This window comes from Notechis scutatus, chromosome 5 (assembly GCF_049901735.1).
Source record: "Notechis scutatus isolate UNSWTSFEM ecotype Mainland chromosome 5, rNotScu1.2, whole genome shotgun sequence".
Classification (NCBI taxonomy): Eukaryota; Metazoa; Chordata; class Lepidosauria; order Squamata; family Elapidae; genus Notechis; species Notechis scutatus.
This window is the reverse complement of record NC_142013.1, coordinates 4,454,333-4,476,412: the sequence shown is the minus strand read 5'-3', so window position 1 is coordinate 4,476,412 and position 22,080 is coordinate 4,454,333. Positions and strand designations below refer to the sequence as shown.

At 44.6% G+C, this 22,080-nt stretch overlaps 1 protein-coding gene across 3 annotated transcripts in view; it reads left to right on the top strand.

Annotated features, from left to right (window-relative positions):
• Positions 1–22,080, top strand: part of UVRAG (UV radiation resistance associated) — an 89,710-nt gene that overhangs the window by 18,670 nt on the left and 48,960 nt on the right. For all 3 annotated transcript variants that reach the window (XM_026689453.2, XM_087966013.1, XM_087966012.1), the window contains 4 exons: positions 6,617–6,778; positions 8,824–8,898; positions 9,466–9,545; positions 21,942–22,047. In XM_026689453.2, coding sequence (XP_026545238.1) covers positions 6,617–6,778; positions 8,824–8,898; positions 9,466–9,545; positions 21,942–22,047 — 423 coding nt within the window. The remainder of the gene's footprint in view (positions 1–6,616; positions 6,779–8,823; positions 8,899–9,465; positions 9,546–21,941; positions 22,048–22,080) is intronic.

The window sequence follows — 22,080 nt, the reverse complement described above, 5'->3', positions numbered from 1 at the left end:
CCACTCCATTCCCTCCATTCCATTCCCTTCCACTCCGTTCCATTCCTTTCCACTCCACTCCATTCCCTCCGTTCCATTCCTTTCCACTCCCACTCCATTCCCTCCGTTCCATTCCTTTCCACTCCGTTCCATTCCCTTCCACTCTGTTCCATTCCTTTCCACTCCACTCCATTCCCTCCGTTCCATTCCTTTCCACTCCACTCCATTCCCTCCGTTCCATTCCTTTCCACTCCGTTCCATTCCCTTCCACTCCGTTCCATTCCTTTCCTCTCCGTTCCATTCCCTTCCACTCCGTTCCATTCCTTTCCACTCCCATTCCATTCCTTTCCACTCCGTTCCATTCCCTTCCACTCCATTCCCTTCCACTCCGTTCCATTCCCTTCCCCTCTGTTCCATTCCCTTCCACTCCGTTCCATTCCCTTCCCCTCTGTTCCATTCCCTTCCACTCCGTTCCATTCCCTTCCCTCTCTTTCCATTCCTTTCCACTCCGTTCCATTCCCTTCCACTCCATTCCCTTCCACTCCGTTCCATTCCCTTCCACTCCGTTCCATTCCTTTCCACTCCATTCCATTCCTTTCCACTCCGTTCCATTCCCTTCCACTCCATTCCCTTCCACTCCGTTCCATTCCCTTCCCCTCCGTTCCATTCCTTTCCCTCCGTTCCATTCCCTTCCACTCCCATTCCCTTCCACTCCTGTTCCATTCCCTTCCACTCCCACTCTTTCCATTCACTCGTTCCATTCCCTTCCACTCCATTCCATTCCCTTCCACTCCAGTTCCTTCCCGTCCATTCCCTTCCACTCCGTTCCATTCCCTTCCACTCCGTTCCATTCCCTTTCCACTCCGTTCCATTCCTTCCACTCCTTCCATTCCTTCCATCCGTTCCATTCCTTCCACTCCACTCCATTCCCTTCGTTCCATTCCCTTCCACTCCATTCCCTTCCACTCCGTCCATTCCTTTCCACTCCGTTCCATTCCTTTCCCTCCGTTCCATTCCTTTCCACTCCACTCCATTCCTCCGTTCCATTCCTTTCCACTCCGTTCCATTCCCTTCCCTCCGTTCCATTCCTTTCCACTCCTCCATTCCCTCCGTTCCATTCCTTTCCACTCCACTCCATTCCCTCCGTTCCATTCCTTTCCACTCCATTCCATTCCCTTCCACTCCGTTCCATTCCTTTCCACTCCACTCCATTCCCTCACTCCATTCCTTTCCACTCCACACTCCATTCCCTCCGTTCCATTCCTTTCCTCACTCGTTCCATTCCCTTCCACTCCGTTCCATTCCTTTCCACTCCGTTCCATTCCCTTCCACTCCCACTGTTCCATTCCTTTCCACTCCACTCCATTCCCTCCGTTCCATTCCTTTCCCTCCGTTCCATTCCCTTCCACTCCGTTCCATTCCTTTCCACTCCACTCCATTCCCTCCGTTCCATTCCTTTCCACTCCGTTCCATTCCTTTCCACTCCGTTCCATTCCCTTCCCTCCGTTCCATTCCTTTCCACTCCATTCCATTCCCTCCGTTCCATTCCTTTCCACTCCGTTCCATTCCCTTCCACTCCGTTCCATTCCTTTCCACTCCACTCCATTCCCTCCGTTCCATTCCTTTCCACTCCGTTCCATTCCCTTCCACTCCGTTCCATTCCTTTCCACTCCACTCCATTCCCTCCGTTCCATTCCCTTCCACTCCGTTCCATTCCTTTCCCACTCCGTTCCATTCCTTTCCACTCCGTTCCATTCCTTTCCACTCCCTCCATTCCCTCCGTTCCATTCCTTTCCACTCCGTTCCATTCCCTTCCACTCCGTTCCATTCCTTTCCACTCCACTCCATTCCCTCCGTTCCATTCCCTTCCACTCCGTTCCATTCCTTTCCACTCCGTTCCATTCCCTTCCACTCCGTTCCATTCCTTTCCACTCCCTCCATTCCCTCCGTTCCATTCCTTTCCACTCCGTTCCATTCCCTTCCACTCCGTTCCATTCCTTTCCTCCACTCCATTCCCTCCGTTCCATTCCTTTCCTCCACTCCATTCCCTCCGTTCCATTCCTTTCCACTCCGTTCCATTCCCTTCCACTCCGTTCCATTCCTTTCCACTCCACTCCATTCCCTCCGTTCCATTCCTTTCCACTCCGTTCCATTCCCTTCCACTCCGTTCCATTCCTTTCCACTCCGTTCCATTCCCTTCCACTCCGTTCCATTCCTTTCCACTCCATTCCATTCCCTCCGTTCCATTCCTTTCCACTCCGTTCCATTCCCTTCCACTCCGTTCCATTCCTTTCCACTCCCTCCATTCCCTCCGTTCCATTCCCTTCCACTCCGTTCCATTCCTTTCCACTCCGTTCCATTCCCTTCCACTCCGTTCCATTCCTTTCCACTCCATTCCATTCCCTCCGTTCCATTCCCTTTCCACTCCGTTCCATTCCCTTCCACTCCGTTCCATTCCTTTCCACTCCACTCCATTCCCTTCCACTCCGTTCCATTCCTTTCCACTCCGTTCCATTCCCTTCCACTCCGTTCCATTCCTTTCCACTCCACTCCATTCCCTCCGTTCCATTCCTTTCCACTCCACTGCATTCCCTCCGTTCCATTCCTTTCCACTCCGTTCCATTCCCTTCCACTCCGTTCCATTCCTTTCCACTCCATTCCATTCCCTCCGTTCCATTCCTTTCCACTCCGTTCCATTCCCTTCCTCCGTTCCATTCCTTTCCACTCCACTCCATTCCCTCCGTTCCATTCCTTTCCACTCCGTTCCATTCCCTTCCACTCCGTTCCATTCCTTTCCACTCCACTCCATTCCCTCCGTTCCATTCCTTTCCACTCCACTGCATTCCCTCCGTTCCATTCCTTTCCACTCCGTTCCATTCCTTCCACTCCGTTCCATTCCTTTCCACTCCACTCCATTCCCTTCCCTTCCATTCTATTCTAAAACAATCAAGCCCAGAGAGCGCCAAGGACCCCTCATTTCAACCCTGAGCTACAGATATTCTCCTTTATTGGTACTCATACCAGCATATGGAACTTATTGGTAATGATTCCCCGGTCTTTTGAATGGTGGCTTTAGCATTTTGCGTAGCCATCTTGAATGCTTGCTTGAGCTGAAGGGCAAAGGGGTCTATCGAGCGGATAGAAATCAAGTACCCTCTATTGACCTTGAGAGTTCACAGGTAGCCAGTATTGTCTTTCAAGTAGCATCCCATAATAGTTGGGCAGCGGTGGTCTGAATCAATTTCCTGACCATCTTTGAAGAATAGCTCCATGCTGAGTGCAATTTGTGAGGTTAATTAGGAAATGGATGACAGAAGAGAGTCTATTTTGGTTCAGGTAAGGTCATGGCCGATCCATCAATTGTTAGGGAAGCTTTTAATGACAATTTGTAATTAAGCAGAGCTCCCAAAAGGTAGACACCTGTCCCTTTAGAAAAAGTCTTTCCAATACAGGTGATCGTCCTAATTCCCAGGTCTGATAGTCCTCAACTTACAACAGTTCACTTAGTGACCGTTCGAAGTTACCGTGGCACTGAAAAAAACGACTTACGACGACTGCTTTTCACACTTACGGCCGTTGCAGCATCCCCATGGGTGCGCGATTCACATTCAGATGCTTGACAGCCGACTCAGATTTATGACGATTGCAGTGCCCTAGGTCATGTGATCGCCTTTGGCGACCTTCCTGACAAGTGAAGTCAGTGGAGAAACCAGATTCACTCAGCAACCGTTTGACCAATTTAGCAGCTGCAGGGATTCACTTAACAAAGGTGGCAAGAAAAGTCGTAAAATGGGGCAAAGCTCGTTTAACAAACTTCTCACTTAGCAACATAAAACTTTGAGCCCTATTGTGGTCGTATGTTGAGGACTACCTGTATCCTTATACTACCTGTATAAGGAGCCTCTGTGGCGCAGTAGTTGAGTGCAGTACTGCAAGCTACTTCTGCAGCCAGCTGCCTATAATTTGGCAGTTCAAATCCCACCAGGCTCAAAGGTTGACTCAGCCTTCCGTCCTTCCAAGGTGGGTAAAAGGAGGACCTAGATTCTTGGGGGCAACACGCTGACCCTGTAAACCGCTTAAAGAGGGTTGTAAAAGCACCGTGAAGCGGTATTTAAGTCTAAGTGCTATTGCCCTTCCTTCCTTCCTTCCTTCCTTCCTTCCTCCCTCCCTCCCTCCCTCCCTCAGCCTTCTGTCCTTCCGAAGTGGGTAAAATGAGGGCCCAGATTGTTGGGGGCAACACGCTGACTCTGTAAACCGCTTAGAGAGGGCCAAAAAGCACTGTGAAGTCGTATATAAGTGCTAAGGGCTATTGCTATTGCTATCCACATTAGGGGCCTTGCAACACTTTGGATTCAGATGAAGAGATGCCTACATTTTGGACTTAATTAATGAGCCTGTTGCATCCTAACAGTCACCATGGCCAAGGACCTAGAGCCGTGATGGTGAACCTATAGCAAACGTGCCAGAGGTGGCACCCAGAGCCCTCTCTCTGGGCACGTGAGCCGTCATCCCAGCTCAGCTCAGCCGCGTATGCGCACCCGCGCCTCCCGCTGGCCAGCTGGTCTTCGGGTCTCTGCCGCACATGTGCGGGGGTCAGGGCATGTGCGGAGGTTGCATGTACCTGCGTGGAAGGGCGTGGTGGACACGGGATCATGTGCAATTGCATGGCGTACATGCGGGGGTTGCGTGTGCATCTGCAGGGGAGTCATGCACAGGGTGCAGGGGTCGTGCGCATGTGCGTGGGAGCATGGGAGGCGCGTATGCATGCGCGAGGGGGGGTCATGGCCACATGTGCGGGGGGGGCGCATGCTTTGGGGTCTGAGTAGCACTTTCTCTTGTCTGTTCCCAATGAAGCTAATCCCATCCACCCCGAGCAGCTGACTCTCCCATGAATGGAACGGATTCTGCAATAGTCGTAACTTTGGAGCGAATGCAGATCGCTTGCCCTTCGAGGTCCTTTGGAAACCTATTCCAGGCTGTCCTCGACTTAACGACCACGATCGAGCCCAGAACTTTTGTTGTAAAGGGAGACGTTTGTTCAGTGCGCTCTGCCCCATTTTACGACATTTCTTGCCACAGTGGTTAAATGAATGGCTGCAGTGGATAAGTTAGTAACCTGGTTGTTAAGTGAATCTGGCTTCCCCATTGATTTGGCTTGCAGAGGGGGTCCACAAAAGGGGATCACAGGACCTTGGGGCGCCGCGATGGTCATAAGTGTGAACCAGTTGCCAAGTGGCTGACTTTTGATCCCCTGACCATGGGGATGCTGCAAAGGTCGTAAGTGTGAAAAAATGGTCCTTTGTCCCCTTTTTTCAGTGCCATCATAACTTTGAAGGGTCACTAAATGAACTGTTGTAAGTTGAGGACTACCTATATGTGACCAAGCAATTGGCTGCATCTGCACAAATGTTGAGCACAGAGTGAGCAACTCAATCTTTGGAAGCCTTTTTGACCACACAGGTGATCTGTGATGACCCAAAGGGGCGTGGCACAAAAGCAACAAAGTCACAAAAGCAGGTAAAGTCCCTTTAATACCTCCAACTTGGCCCCCAATGTCCAGTTATCATCGGCTGGAGAAAAAACTCTCCCAGGAAGAGTTTTTAAAGGGAAGAAATATTAGTCAGAACCCAAAGCACCTATAAATTATAAATAAAAACCAACACAAACCACAAGCTGCAGCAATTAACGAGACAGGGCAGGATAAAGAATTGCAGAACAAAAAGATAACGAAACACATACAGTTTGGGAGGACGCCAGAACCCAGATAGGACTTGACAAGCAAAGATAATGCACGCTTTGCTTCCAGCAAGGAGCTGTGCGCAAACACCCTCTTTATCCTGTTTCCCTAGCTGCAGCTAATGAAGGGAATCAGGGCCTTTTTCTCCCCCGTAACCCACGTTGCTTCCTTATCCTCTCCTCCCTGCGTGCCCTAGGATGAAGAGGGGGTGGGCCTGGGTCTTCCTCTGAATGCCCAGCCAGCCTGTGCCCTTCCCCAATTTCCTCCACAGCCACCGGAGCCACACTCCCACTCCCTGTCAGCTGTTCGACTCCCCCTTGGAATCAGACTCCAACAGGGGCATGCCATGATCCTTGTTTAACACCCGGTCCCTGAACCACCATTCCAAGTTCAAACAGACCTCCCCAGAGTTACTTAATAGCCCATTTTTGAAGTTCTGAAGTCCCTACACACACACACCGGGTTATTTTTTTTGTGTTATTTGTTTATAAAATTTGTAGGCCGCCTATCTTAACCTCAAGGCAACTCTGGGCAGCTTAGAATCATAAAAGGTAAAAACTTTTTTAAAATAATGACATAATTTGCATTAGGGATGTTTAGCAACCGGCTCGCATCAAAAGCTGTTTGCAGCATCCCGTGGTTATGAAAGTGCAGTTTTCAGCATTTTTTTGCTGATTTCTAGCATTTACGAATGATAACAGAACCATTAAATTGACCCATTTAATGACTGCTGCAAAAAAAAGGAGCAAAATTGGTAAAATTGGGCATGGTGACCTGCTTAATGACCACGCATGGATTCAATTCCGGTCTTAACGTCGAGGATTACCGCTATACTAATCTCTATGTGGGAAAACAATCTGGAATATTTACAGTTCATTTTCTCTTCTTCCACCCTAACAGAATCCAACATGGCGAAGCCTTGATTTTGGTCTAATGCCTGACCGCCTTGATACGTCTGTATCCTGCTTTGTGGTGAGGATATGGGGTGGCAAGAATGATACCTATCAGCTACTGATTGAGTGGAAAGTCAATCTAGATGGACTCAAATATTTGGGCCAGCAGGTAAAAGAAAAAGTATACTGTTTCAACTTGGATTGGCTATTTAAGGATATTTATAGCAAATATCTGTTGATGGAATAGCAAAGAAATTGTTGCAAGAGATAAGTGTCTGTGGAGATGCTGAATCATCTAGGTCAGGGGTCCCCAACCGCCGGTCCCGGACTGGTCCGGTCCGGAACAAGTCTTACCGGGCCGCTGGTTGCTGGCGCCGCCATCTTTTTGGTAAAAAGTGCTTCTGGTGAGCTTTTCCGGGTAGAAAGCTCACCGGAAGCACTTTTTCATCAAAAAAAGATGGCGGCGCCCAGCTGATGCTGGTACCGGGCCGCGGCGTCAAAAAGGTTGGGGATCACTGATCTAGGTCATGGTTGTCCCAAAGATCCTTTTCAAAAGGCAACCAAACTTTCTTGGTTGTTGTTTTTTGTTCCCTTGAAAACATTTCGCTTCTCAACCAAGAAGCTTCTGATGTGAAGAACTGAAGAAGCGTCTTGGATGAGAAGTGAATTTTTTTCAAGGAAAAAAAAACCCAAGAAAGTTTTGTTGCCTTTTGCAAAGGACTTTTGGCGCAAGATATAAAGTTAGCAGATGCTGGACAGAATTTTGGCAGGATAATAGAAATCTTCTATACGTTAGTAAAACTCTTTAACTGTGCGTACCATCAAGATAGCCCAAACTGTACATTATACCACAACAATGTTTGAATCAAGGTGCCTAAAATTCATTAATTTAAAAGTCAAGGTGCCTAATACCCATCAATTTTAAATTTTAAAAAATGCATAAAAGAATCCAGGACTCATTACTCCACGGAACTAAAATTTCCACAATGTTCAGATCAGTTCTGTGTGCAAGATTGTGGCTATTGCAGCATTCCTGTAGTCACGTGATCGTGATTCCAACGCTCCCTGCCAGTTTCCCACAAACAAAGTCAATGGGGAAGACAGCAGGAAGTCAAATGTCACTCCGACTCCCACTGATTTGTCTGCCTATGATCTTCCTGTTTGTTTAAGTACAGATTGACTTGTTACAGAACTTTACATTGATTTTCAATTTATGATATATACTTTTCTTAGATGACCATGAGACTGTCCAGCTTTAGGGTAAAAGAAATACAATCAGTTTAATACATAAGGGTCATTCTCGTCATATCAGAATGGCGCGGTGGCCTAGAGATGGAGCTCTCACGTCCCAATCAGGAGGCTGTGAGTTCGATCCTAGGTAGAGGCAAATATTTCTCTTCTCTGGGCACGTTGAGAATATATCTGCTGAATATAACTCTGCGTTGGCGACAAGAAGGGCATCCGGCCATTAAAACACTCGGCTTCATTCAGTTGCCCAGACTCCACCCTGCAAGGGATTATGGGGTCATTAAGATGATGATGATGATGATGATTCTCATCACATCAGACCACACTCTCAAAGGATGAGCCAGTGGGCTACATGATTGTCTCATTAATCACTCATTTTGAAAGTTGACGATCTGCAGATAGAAGTACATTCAATTCGCTTGTTTGTTATCTAGCCAAATTAGTTAAAAGTTCCAGATGGTTAAATCTCTATAAGAGGTTCTCAATCATCCAGGTCATGGTGGCCCCAAAAGGTGCTTTTCCAAAGGGCACCAGGCTTTCTTGTTTTCTGTTTTTCCTTGAAAACATTTCACTTCTCATCTAAGAAGCTTCTTCAGTGAACTCCAGATGTTTAGCTTTGGCGTACTTCAGTAGACTATAAATACTGAAGGCTGAACAAATGTATTGTGATGTTGGATTTTGTGAGGTGGCCCAGGCCCCTGAAAGTGACGGTTACGTGTGATTTTTGTATTAGTTTTTAAGCTCTCTCATAATGTTCGTTGTGGCCCAGAAAATGAATCTACTCACGGGATCGAGTTTCAGCTTCTTCCTTTCCCCTCTATAGGGTCAGTGGTGAACCTGAATAACAGAAGGATGCCACAAAACAAATGATCCCCTACAAAGAATGCCACTCTGGGTGCTAAAAGAACTAAAACAATGGCTTTAAAGTAAGCTGACTGAATCTGTGACACTGGTTTTACTTAACAGATACATGCTCGTAGCCCGAATGAAATCATTTTTGGGCTGAATGATGGCTATTATGGAGCGTTGTACGAACGGAAGGTAAGCTTACACCCACTGAATCTGTAGCTTCTTAAAATCATCAACCCTCATAGCACGTTAGCTTTCCAGAATATATTTTTTTCAGTTTTGTTAAAAATCAAATTAACTTTCCGGTGAAACTTAGAGAGAGCCAGTTTGGCCTAGTGGTTAATAAAGGTGTTGGCTTAGAGACCAGGAGACAGTGAGTTATAGTCCTACTTTAGGCATGAAAGCCAGCTGGGTGACTTTGGGTCAGCCACACTCTCTCTCCGCCCAACCCACCTCACAAGGTTGTTGTTGTGGGGGAAATCTGAGGAGGAAGGAGCCTTAGGTATGTTCATTGCCTTGAGTTATTTATAAAAAAAAATAAGGGGGGACAAAATCTAATTAATAAGAATAGGCTCCTAAGCAGCTTGGGGATAAAGAGAGAAGGTTGGTAAACACAAATGTCACGTGTAAAGGTTAGGCTGTAAACGCTGTGTGTAGACAAAACGTGAGAGTGGAATATTTTTAATTAGGAAGATAGACTTTAATTTCAGTGTTACCAAAACAAAAAAATGTTAATGCATCGTCTTGTTTGTCTTTAAGGGTGTCTCAGAAATCCAAAAGAATCTGCAAGTGGATCCAAATTGTGTGCGTAACTCATACGATGTCTTCTCTTTGCTAAGGTAACTCCCGGCTTCCAATTAAGAAGCAGCTGAACTGAAAAATGTTTTCCTACACTATGGGGGTCATTAGTGATAGCCCTAAGCTCCTTGCATAGTAACCTCGTTTAACCTCAAGATCACTTTAATGTTGGCTTGCTGAAAGTTTGTTTCTTTTGCCCTCAATGGAAGGCGTTGTAATGTCATTCTTTACGAGATGAATATTCTTGTGGCGGTTCTTCTTTTATAACATTTTCATTATGCATTACACGTTTAAAAAATGAAGATTAATGCAAAGGGAGACAACGAACAGAAATAGTTCCACAGTCTCCTCCCGGATGTGCAGAAGCAGCTTCTGATTGCTGTGTGAGCATGACAGCAAAGTATTGTCGTTGTGTCTTTTCACAATGGGAAGCAGGCACGGTGATGAATAGTGGTCATGTCGCCTTTCGGTGTAGCTTTCCTTCGACCTTATAGTGAACATTTAAATAGGACTTGGAGTTGGACCGGCAGTCAGTGTTTCAAGCAGAGGTACTGTATGAGAAAGGTCAACTCGTGCTGTTCTCACTCAGCTCCCCAAACACGACAAACCCTCTGACACGAACTCAACAAGATTCCTTTATTAGGCAGCCCCGGCAAAAAGTTTCCCTCTCACCGCAGGCTAACAAGTCCATCCGTCTGGGAGATGAATAGTTGTCTGCCACATCTATTCATCTCTGCCCCCTGCCTTTTATCCCCAGAGCTGGTCTCTAGCAGCGGTGGCTCTTCTGTCCCGAGGACCGGCCCATAGATTTCCACTGCTCTCCTCTCCTCTGCCTTTTGCACATCTGCATGTCAGGCATTGGACCCAGCTGTTCCTCCTCTTCCACATCAGCCACCTCCAGACCTGGAGGCTGTTGATGCTCCACCTGAGGGCTGACGGACGGCCCAGGCTCCATCTGTGTGTGTGTGTGTGTGTGTGTGTGTGTGTGTCTGACAGCTCCATTTCCTCTTCCCCCTCAGAGCTCTCAGGTTGCCACACTGCTGACCCTGACTCCCATGCCTCCTCTTCCTTCTAGCCTCCCAACATGCCACAACAGGTACCCATAGCTGCTTGAACCATTATGTTCTAGATTATTGGGTCTCCCCAACTCCTGGCCCATGGACCGACACCAGTCTGCAGCATTTCAGCAACTGGGCTGCACAAACAAGTGAAGTCCCATCCACAGGATGCAGGCAGCACACCAAACCACAGCCCTTCTGGTCCGTGGTAAAACCTCTCTCCATGGAACCGCTCCCTGGTGCCCAAAAGGTTGGGAGGGGCACTCTTCTAGATGAGCCAATGTTTCTGGATAATCTTCAGAGACAAGTGTACACGTAGTCCTCGACTTACAACCGTTCATTTAGTGACCATTGAACATCCCAAGAAGGGACTTGCAGATGTTTTTCACACTTACGACCATTGCTGTGGTCATTGTAATCAAAATTCCGATGGTTGGCAAAACAGTTCACGTTTATGACGGTTGCAGGGCCCCAGGGTCGTGTGATTCCCTTACGTGACCTTCCGACAAGTGAAGCCAATCATTGTCATAAGTCGAGGACTGCATTTCCTGTAAGCGTGAGTGCACTTACTGAACTACTGTAAAGAGTTGTAAACAGCTGAGCCACTGAAAATGCTTAGGGTTTCAAGGTTGGTGCTTTCCAACCTCGCAAAGCTCCTTAAAAATAATCATTTTAATATTTTGTACCTTTGTTTTTATGTACCCAGAGTTACTTGATTGTAAGATGGGCAGCATATACGTTTGATAAATAATAGTAATAAAACTTTCTAAAACTTCACTCAAGTTTGCTTGGAATTTGGTAAATCAAACTCCTTTGGGGGAGCAGCAGATGTCCAGCAGATGTCACTATTGCCTAGCAAGATGTTCGAGTAGAGCTGAACTGAATCTTACTTCAGGCATCAGAATCATAAACTTCTAAAAAAAATGTTGGAAGCTAAATTCTTAAATTCTCAAAATACCCGAGTTTCTGTTATTTGTAATCCAAAGCAGGTAGAACATTTTGCAGATCATTTGTGCTTTTTAGAAGGCTGCAGGATTCCATCTGGGTCAACCAGAGGCTGGTCCCAGTGACAGACCCAGATTGGATCCTGCAACATTATTGTGGGACCCCATATATTCGCCTTCATTTGTCTTAGAAGATTGCTTTTTTTTAAAAAAAGCTACTCAATCAAAAATGTAACAACCACTAAAATAATAGATTTGTTTGAACCAGTGCAAAGTTTTACTTAACGTGGCTTGCCTGTTAGATTTCTCCAGGGAGACTGAAGACGATGGTTTTCTATCCAAGGAGATTTTTACTTACTCAACCAGTGAATGTGGAGGTTCTGTTTTCCTGCCTGACAGCTATTAATCAAAGTTTGTTCCCCAAATCCCTTTAATGTCTATTAAAACACGCCCGGGTTAACCATAGCTTTGGTTGACCTTGGAGCTTAATTCTCTCCCAATAGGATATCAAAATCAAGCTGCATGATGGTTTAGAGCAGTGTATGAACCCAGACAGCGATAGTTGGTTCATTATTAGCAGTTAAATAAACCATGGTTTAATGGGATAGGGCAATAGGCAAACCCAGTCTGCTGTGTTTTATGATAGAAGTCATAAAACTGGAAGAAAAATATAATATTGATTTCTTATGGAGGGAAAATTAAATGGCAAAATCGTTTACATTCTTGTAATCAGAACAGACAGTTGGCTCTAGTGGGAATTTTTATTTGGCCAGGGTGTAGAGTTTGGACTTAAGTGAGGTTTTTTTTTTTAAAAAGGTTGAAATTTGGGCTTTAGTAATATTTGAAAATGCACCTTTCTTTTTCCCAAGGATTACTTTCTCTCGCTTCTCCACTGTCTTGTTTCTAGTCAACTTGCAGCCCGGTCTCCAAAGAAAATACATAAACACATGCCAGCATTTCTCAAAATCCATGCTAACCATGACAGATGGTTTGGTTAGGAATCCTAAATTCTTCAAGGATAAGAGCCAGTCCCGCCTGAATTTAGTAACCAGCTTTGTATTTGACTCACGGGGGAGAGAGACAAGCGCGAGCAAAACACCAAGCTCTTTCCTTCCTCTTCTCCTTAACGAGACCTGACAGTGCAATTTTCTATTAAGTTGAGGAAGGGGAGTCACCTCTGGACATCTTGCAAAAAAGGATTAGATGAGGAATGTTAACAGCTGGCAAGTGGGTGTCGAATTTTAGCTGGGTTAGAGATCTTCCTGAACCGTGGGTTGATCTGGGAAGAATGTGCATGAAAGAGAGGAAAGATGAGTTGGTCCTCTACTGGGTCTTAATAAGAACAATATTTTCAGGTGATATGTGAAATACCGAACTCTTGACATTGAAAGCTGAAACGATTTTTATCTCTTCAGTTTCTCAACCTGCCTTTTAAATCTGTTTCTCTGGTTAAGCTTGAATGCCTCCATCCATATGTGGGGTTACTGTATTCCTATTTTCACCACGTTCCTCTGTCGTCGTTTATTTTATTGTCCTGTTGTTTTCCTTCTGTTTACGCTCTTTTCATTCTTCTTCCTTTTTATTATTGCGAGCTGCCCAGAGTAGCCCCCTGGAGAGATAGGCGGTAAATAAATTTAACAAATAAAGTATAGCTTCAATTTCTGAGTTGGTTTATTCATGTGGCAAAGAATGAGCCCTTCTCGGGTTTGGAAAATAGCCATTCACTCTGGCTTTCCAAAACACCATTGTCACTCAATAAAAGGAGAATATTTGCAGCTCAGGGTTGAAGTGGCGGATCCTTGGTGCTCTCTGAGCTTGGTGGTTTCCTTGCAGACGTTTCATTGTCAAACTGGGTAACATCCTTAGCACTGATGAGGTTGCCTCGTTTGGGTAATGAGATGTCTGCAAGGAAAGAAGTTCAGAGAGCACCAAGGACTCCCACAGTTTTCCTCCTGCTCTTCTCCTTCCTCCTCCTCTTCCTACCTGAGTAGTGAAATGTCTTCAAAAAACAAGCAATCTCAGAGACACCGATACCAGGTTCCTCCTCCTCCTCCTCCTCCTCCTCCCTTCTAGTGCTGCTAATGTTCCCTAGTTGGGTAATGAAGAGTCTGCAAGGAAACAACTAAGCTCAGAGAGTATACCAAGGACTCCATAGTCATTGTTGTCGTCGTCATTTTCCTCCTCCTTTATAACAGTTGCCATGTGTTCCGGGGGGTCACGTGATTCCCCCTTTGTGACCTTCTGACAAGCAAAGTCAATGAGGAAGCCAGATTTATTTTACCCTCATGTTACTATTGTAATTTAACAACTGCTGTGATTCACTTAACAACTGTGGTGGAAAGGTCGTAAAATAGGGGAAAACTCACTTAACAAATGTCTCAGCCACAGAAATTTTGGGCTCCACTGTGGTCGTAAGTTGAGGATTACCTGTAATAAATGGTTAGGTTTTTTTCTTTTCTCTCCTTTCTTTGATTGTCCCCTTTCCCTTGCTTTCCTTTCCTTTTCCTTTCCTTTCCTTTCCTTTCCTTTCCTTTCCTTTCCTTTCCTTTCCTTTCCTTTCCTTTCCTTTCCTTCCTTTCCTTTCCTTTCCTTTCCTTTCCTTTCCTTTCCTTTCCTTTCCTTTCCTCTCCTCTCCTCTCCTCTCCTCTCCTCTCCTCTCCTCTCCTCTTCTCCTTCTCCTTCTCCTTCTCCTTCTCCCTCCCCTCCTTCTCTCTTTTTCTTCTTTCTCTTGGGGCTGAAGGGTGTATTTGTGTAAACTTTCTGTAATACTTAACCAAAAGTGCATTCTTTCCTGGATAAATCTCAGAATTTAAATCCAAGAAATCGATCTTGAATTCAATGTAGTTACAGGTAATAAGTCAGTCCATTGTAATTAATGTTTCTTTCATAGATGTATGTCTGGGGGCTATCTCTGATAATACATTCCAATTTTGAAGAAAAATATTTATTCTCTGCAAGACTTGAATTGATGTGCCCGGCTTGTTCCCAGGCAGTTCCTATCAACCTCTTTAGATTTTGAAAGCTTAATTTTTGGAAATCTCTCGGCCCTTGGCCAATTTGTGTGAACTTCCTGGACCCCTTTGTGCGAAATTAAAGCACTTCATGACAAGCCATCATGCCCTAATCCATGCAATTAGTATTAAATCTTGCAACGATAACTTTTCCTAAGTTGAATTGGGTCAGAGCCGGGCCCTGTTCCAAGGCATTGCTGTTTATCAGGAGAATTATGTTGTGTCAGGAAATGGAAGAATCTGACTATGATTTCTGATGTATGGTTAATCGTAGAACCATTTCAGCCTAAGCAGAATTGATTGCGGAACAAAATTGGGGGCAATTATCCTGTGCGGCATATCTGGGACAACTTTGAAAGGTTGCTTATTTAGACTGCAATCAACTTTGCGGAAGAAGCTTTTGCAAAATACGTGCCATCTATTATTCATCCATCTATTTGCCTGTGTTATTTTTAACTTGGTGTTGCATTAGTGTCTCTGGGCTTATATTTGAAGATGGGACTTAAGCAAGGCAAGACCTCATGGCTGCCATTTGGAGAGAAATCAGAGCATGGGAGAAATTTAGGTACTTAACCAGGAAAAGGGAACCTGGGCAATTGAAAGTTTGAGGTAGATATGTGTTGAACGTAGCTTTATGTGGTATCTTACTGATATTACAGGTAGTCCTCGACTTACAACAGTTCATTTAGGGACCAACATTACAAGGGCACTGAAAAAAAGTGACATGACCGTTTTTCACACTTATGACTGTTGTAGCATCCCCATGGTCTTGTGGATTTACATTCGGATACTTGACAACTGGTTCATATATATGACGGTCTATATATATACACACACACACACACACACAAACACACACACACGGCAAGGACAACCTATAGTGGTGTGTGTGTATGTGTATACACACACACATGCACACATATCCCAACTATAGGTTGTCCTTGCCTTGTGGCCACAGTTGTGCCCAAAAGTTCAATTGCTAACATTTGTTAAGTAAATTTTGTCCCATTTTATGACCTTTCTTGCCACTGTTGTTAAGTGAATCACTGCAGCTGTTATTAACATGGTTTCCCCATTGATTTTGCTTGTCAGAAGGTCATATGACCTGGAACACTGCAGCCTGTCAGGATTCCAGCAATCGCCCTAATTAAATCATGATTCTCGAGCCAAACTTCAAAAAACTTCAAAGGATTCATTAGAGGTGACATACTGGCACTGCCCTGTGTGAAGCCAACTCTGGCCTACGTCATTTACAGTCCCCTGTGACCCTGTTTCCCCCCCCCCCGTGGGTGTCTCATCAACCAGATACTCCAATTGAGCCCATTCACGGGCTGGGTGTCATCATTCACGTTCTCCAATTAAATATATTCGTGGGCAAAGCTCTGGTGTTTTAGTTACAATCTTTTCAAGATAAGAGTTGGAATGTATTTCCGCTTTCAAACGGCTGCACTGCTCTTCCAGATTTCCTTCCTCCTCTTCCCCCTTTTTTTTAATGGCAACTACTAAAACAAGCATAGGAATGTTTTATTCTGAGTTGACACAGCCATCATAAATATGAACCAGTTGCCAAGCATCTGAATTTTGATCGTATGACCGTGGGGATGCTGTCGTAAGTCTGAAAAACAGCCATCAGTTACTTTTCCAGTGCCATTGTAACTTCGAATGATCACTAAATGAACTGTTGTTAAGTCGAGGACTCCCTGTATCCTTTTTCACAAGGACTATATCGATAGGTAAGGTTTGACCTGCATTTATCCTTCCGTTAGGAAATGGGGGTCAGTACCTGTGTATCTATGTGAATCTGTCTTCAAACTAAACGGGCAATTGAAGAGCAAGCCAACATGGATGGCATCCTTTTTTTTTCTTTTTTTTTCATTTTTGTTCTCTTGGTGTTGCATCCACATGTATTCAGTGCCACTTAAGAAGGGCTCTAAAGCAGGGTCTCCAACCTTGGGCCCTTGAAGCCTGGCGACTTCGACTCCCAGAATTCCCCAGCCAGCTTTGCTGGCTGGGGAATTCTGGGAGTCGAAGTCCGCCAGGCTTCAAGGGCCCAAGGTTGGAGACCTCTGCTCTAAAGGACCACCGATGTGGTTCAGTGTATTCCCTGTCTTTGAAAATAGAATTTGCATCCCCAGAGGAAGCAAGAGACTTTCCATGTAAACAGCCTGTTGCTTTCCGAGACTTTGCAAGATTTCCTTTTTGGGTTGCAAAAAAAAGCCCGGGAACCGAGGCACAGCTTCTGAAAAAAGGATGTCACAAATTAAAAACTTGAACGGAGTGAAACGACCCCTGGCTTCTGGTTTGCTTTTTTCTGTTTAATGAAACAAAGGTGTTTTAAATCATGCTGAAAGTAAACTTCTGGGGGAAAAAAAAAAAGAAGAATACTCCAGCCCAATGCAAAACAAATGCATGTGTTGGAAATGGGATAGATTTTAGCCATGGAAAATTCCACGTGGGGGTGGGTGGGTGATCTTTGTGGGCCTCTGAGCTTGGTTGTTTTCTTGCAGACATTTCATGACACAACTAGGTAACAACATCAGTGCTAAAAGGAAATGAGATTTGCTCTCTGTTTATGTACAGGTGGCTTGCCCTCTCAGTGTTGGTGGGAGTGTTTTTGGTAGTTTCTTTAGTCTGTTGTTTAATGCTTGGTTATTTGTCTGAGCTAGTTCCTGGACTCTGGGGGTATTTTTTGCTTTGTGAATTGTTGGTCTAGTATTAATCTTGGTATTAATCTCTCCTCATCTGAGTGTTGATTACCGGTGAGGAGTTGTTTTGGTTTCTCTGGTTCCTTTTTTTGGCTTTTGTTTCTTTTGAATGGTACGTAGATGTTGTTCATGTCTGTGTATCTGTTGATAGCCAGATTTACTTTTTTTTTTTGGCTTTTGTTTCTTTTGAATGGTATGTAAACGTCTGTGTGCCTTTTGATGGTTGATTTGTCCGAGTGCCAGGCTTCCAGGAATTTTTCTAGCAGTTTTGGATTTGCTTTACTATAGGATGCTCACCGTTTCCCAATCGAAACTATTCCTAGGTCAGCCCGTGGGTTGTAAAAGAAGCAGTTTTCATTGTGTCCTCCGACTTCTAGTTGGCGTATCTGGCTGCTCTGTGCTGGTTTTCTGTGCGTCTGTCCCTACATAGATAGCGGCTGTTACATTTCTTACACATTCAGAAGTTAGCTCACATATTGATTATGACCATGATTTATCACTGGTTGCTTGTATGTATGCTGAGAGCTTCTGGACTTAACGGTCTTTCCGGAAGGCCTGTTTCCCCCCCCCCCCCTCCCAGAACCTCCGTACGGACCCTGCACTTACCTGCAGCGAAAATGGGCCGCATGGAAGAGACTCCTGGGAGTGGCAGGGTGGGCAGGGCCAGCCGGTCGGTTCAACTACGGCTTCGGTGAACCAAATGCAAATTTAACATCCGGTTCCCCCAAACCGGTCCGAACCAGTAGAATCCCACCCCACTGGCCCAAAGGTGCTTTTTCAAGAGGCTTCTGGACCTCCCAGAAGGTCTAGTGGCCTCTTGAAAAAGCACCTTTGGGTATTTTGTGTTGTTTTTGTTTTCTCCCTTCGGTTGACTTTCCAGCAGATCCAGGGGAGGAATCCTTTGAACAGAAGTGGAACCCGCAAGTGCGTTCTTCTCCCAGGAGGAGGAAGGCGGGTGGGGGAGAATCTCACTTCCGAAAACGCACGGGACTCTTTAGCTTTTCTTTTTTCGGACAAGAAAAAGAAAAGTCCGTTAAGTTCTCAGCAGGTAGGGCTCGACTTTTGGCAGTACGGCGCTATCCGGAATGATTGGGTCATCACTCAGCTTCACGCGATCATCGTGCCAGAGAATGCTAGAAAAAGGAAAACCAGCCTTTGTGTCAAAGTGTTCCCTATTCTGAGCCTATTTGTTTTAAATAATAATAATAATAATAACAACAACAACAACAATAATAATAATAATAATAATAATAATAATAATAATAATAATAATAATAATAATAATAATAAATAATTGCTGTTCCCTGCTTTATATGTGAAATTGTTAGTACCATCCAAAGAGAAAATAAACTGGACCTGATTTAGATTGATAACAGATTTCAGTTCTGAAATGGGCTAAGTCCCCTGGGTGGCTTTATGCGGGAGAAGGAGGAGAAACCGGAACAGAAATATATTAAAATACATAAATGGGGTGATCTGAACCTTCTCATTAGATTCGGTGTGGTTTTGAAAATTAAATGAATTGGGCCTGCAATCAGAGTGGCCTGTGGAAGGGAGTGGATTGTAGAGAGGTCTAGGCAGTTACGGACTGATTGCATTTTCTAAACGTTATTTTCCTGAAATATTTGAGGTCAGCCTGAGGGAAACTAAAATATTGATTATATATTGCTTTTTGGGTGGTGTGGTGCATTGGCCTAGACCTGGAGCTCTCGCCTCACAATCAGGAGGCTGCGAGTTCGATCCTAGGTATTTCTCTCTCTCTCTCTTGGCACAATGAGAATATATCGGCTGAATATAACTCCGCATAGGTGACAGGAAGGGCATCCGGCCAGTAAACACTCTGCTAGTTCCATTCAGTTGGGGGTCATTAAAAGGAGATGACGATTGCTTTTTGGGTCGTCTTTTCCTTGAATTAAATCCTTTGGAATTGGTCAGGTTCCAGATGTCATGGCCCTGGTAAATTGAATGGTGTTAAGTTTTTAATCATGGCCATAAAGCATTTTGTATATTGGAGCGCTTTTTCTTGACCGGATTGCTTACACATCAGTATCCAGGGGTGGAGAAACCTGGCCTACAGATCTCATCCACAAGCCAACATTTGTAAACCCTGGTTGAATGCATTCCGTGGTTCTCCTACGTACAACAATTATTTTGATCATTGACCTAGAAAGCACATCCTCTCATCTTGTTCCTTCACATGGTTCAGTCCACCATCCACAGTGCAGTGTGGTTAAATCTTATTCTATATGCATCTTTTAGAGAGAAACCAAAGGTGGATTTTTTAAAAAATGGTGATCCATCTTACAATATAATTGAATCAGAATAACAGGGCAGGAAGGGACCTTGGAGGTCTTCTAGTCCAACCCCCTGCTCAAGCAGGAGACCCTATACTATTCCAAACAAAATGGCTGTCCGATCTCTTCTAAAAACCTCCAGTGATGGAGCAACCCTAACCTTTGAAAGCAAAATGTTCCACTGGTTTATTGTCCTCACTATTTAGGAAATTTCTCTTTAGTTCCAGGCTGCTTCTCTCCTTGGTTAGTTTCCACCCATTGGTTCTTATCCTGACCTCATGTGCTTTGGAGAATAGCTTGATTCCCTCTTTTTTTGTGGCAACCTCTGAGATATTGGAACATTGCTATCATGCCACCCCTAGTCCTTCTTTTCGCTAAACTAGACATACCCAATTCCTGCAACCATTCAACATATGTTTTAGCCTCTAGTTCCCCAGTCATCTTTGTTGCTCTTCTCTGTACTCTTTCCAAAGTCTCAACATCTTTTTAATATTCTGGCAACCAAAACTGAATGCGGTATTCCAAGCGCAAGCTTACTAAAGAAGTATAAAGCAGTGCTAACCAAAACTTCTCACCCGGGAAGGATTTCTTTTAGACACAAGGTCATCGAAGGGTAATTTCCTTTTTTCTATTTTAAGTGTTCCACCTATTACTCTTGTTTTTTAATTTCGATGAAACGAACCCAGGATCTCCCAACTAAGAATGTCTTTGTTTGCATCCCAGAACTGACTGATAGAGAAGTATTTGCATTGGTCTCGTTTCATGAGGAAATTTAGAAATAGCAAGCTTTTTTGTTTGTTTGTTTGTTTGTGCGCCCAGAACAATGTGGAGGTAAGCAGATTGCGGATCATTTGGAGCAAACGAGACAACTGGGAAGCCCACCTAGAAAGAAGTTGTCTGAAACAATATATTTCACGCAATAAACAGATTGAACAGATTTATCATCGATCAGATTGACTAGTTTATGTCTCTGAGCTTGTTGCTTTTTCAGTAAAGTCATCTTTTTCTTTACGTTAGACTTGCATTTTTACAACTCTATACATTAAAAATTTGTGACAAACCAACATTTGTTTTGGTTTCTTGAGTCATCGGTCATATAACATGGTAGAGAAGATGCTTATACAGTGGACAGTTATGATCTGGCTGTAATCCTGATGCTTGAACCAACAGGGTTAATGCAATAGGGGAGATTCAATAACAGCAAAGGAGAAGTGAGAGGGAAAATTGCAGGGGAGACACGCTTAATCCTGTAACATTTGAATCCCTTGATTCTGTGGCAGGACAACCCAGGTAGTCCTCGACTTACAACAGTTCATTTGGTGACCGTCCAAAGTTACAATGGCACTGAAAAAAGTGACTTAGGACCATTTTTCACCCTTAGCACCGTTGCAGCATCTCCATGGTCACGTGATTTACATTCGGGCGCTTGGCAACTAACTCACTTTTACGACGGTTGCCGTATCCCAGAGTCACGCGACTGCCTTCTTGCCACCTCCTGACAGGCAAAGGCAGTGGGGGGGGAACCAGAGTCACTTAACAGCCGTGCTACTCATTTAAGAACTGCTTTGATTCGCTTAGCAAAACGTGGCGAGAAATGTCGTAAAATGGGGCAAAGCTCCCTTAAGAGATTTCTCACTTAGCAACATACATTTTGGGCTCAATGGTGGCCATAAGCTGAGGACTACCTGTAGAGATAAGACGTTTTTAAATCTGAAACACGAGGGCTTGGTTCAGGAAATTTACATTATTGGCAGGAGGCTGCAGGTAAACCAAAGGAAGTCTTCAAGACAGTAATTTATACTATGGAATGATTTGCAGATAGGCAGATGGATAGGATGGAGGGATGGAATGATTTGTAGATGGGTAGATGGGTGCTGGGTGGATAGATAGACACAGACAGACAGACATTGATTTATATCTTGCCTTTATTATTTTAATTTTTTTTTTAAAAAAAGCTGGCAAACATGCCCAGAACTCTTTCCTCCTCTTATTTTCCCCATAACAACAACCCTATGAGGTTGGCTGAGTTGAGTCACTGGCTCCAAGTTACCCAGCATTTTTCCTGCCTAGAACTCACCAGTTTCCTGGCTTCCAGCCTGGTGCCTTAACCACTAGACCAAACTCTTAATAATGATCAGTGTGCCTCTTTAAACAAACGATGAGATCTCTTCCCTGGGATAGTTTCTATTTGGGGCTGGACATTCTCTTCTTTCCCATTCCCTGATGGGAAGACCAGTAACATTTATTGGCATTTTTGACGTTTCATAGCACTCATAAAATAGCCAGGGACAATTTAGGACTCATAGCTCAGTACTTCAGCTGCCCAGCTTGTGCAATCCTCAGTAGAGCTTGGCTTCAAATTGCGCTTCGCCCCGTTCTTGGCCACCCGAGTAACGTTGAATTGTACCTGTGTGTTTCTCTGCAGGCTCCACCGGGCGCAATGTGCCATTAAGCAGACTCAGGTAACCGTTCAGAAAATAGGAAGGGAGATTGAAGAGAAACTGAGGCTTACGTCTACAAGCAACGAGCTGGTATGCTTTTATTTTTTTATTTTTTAAACTGGG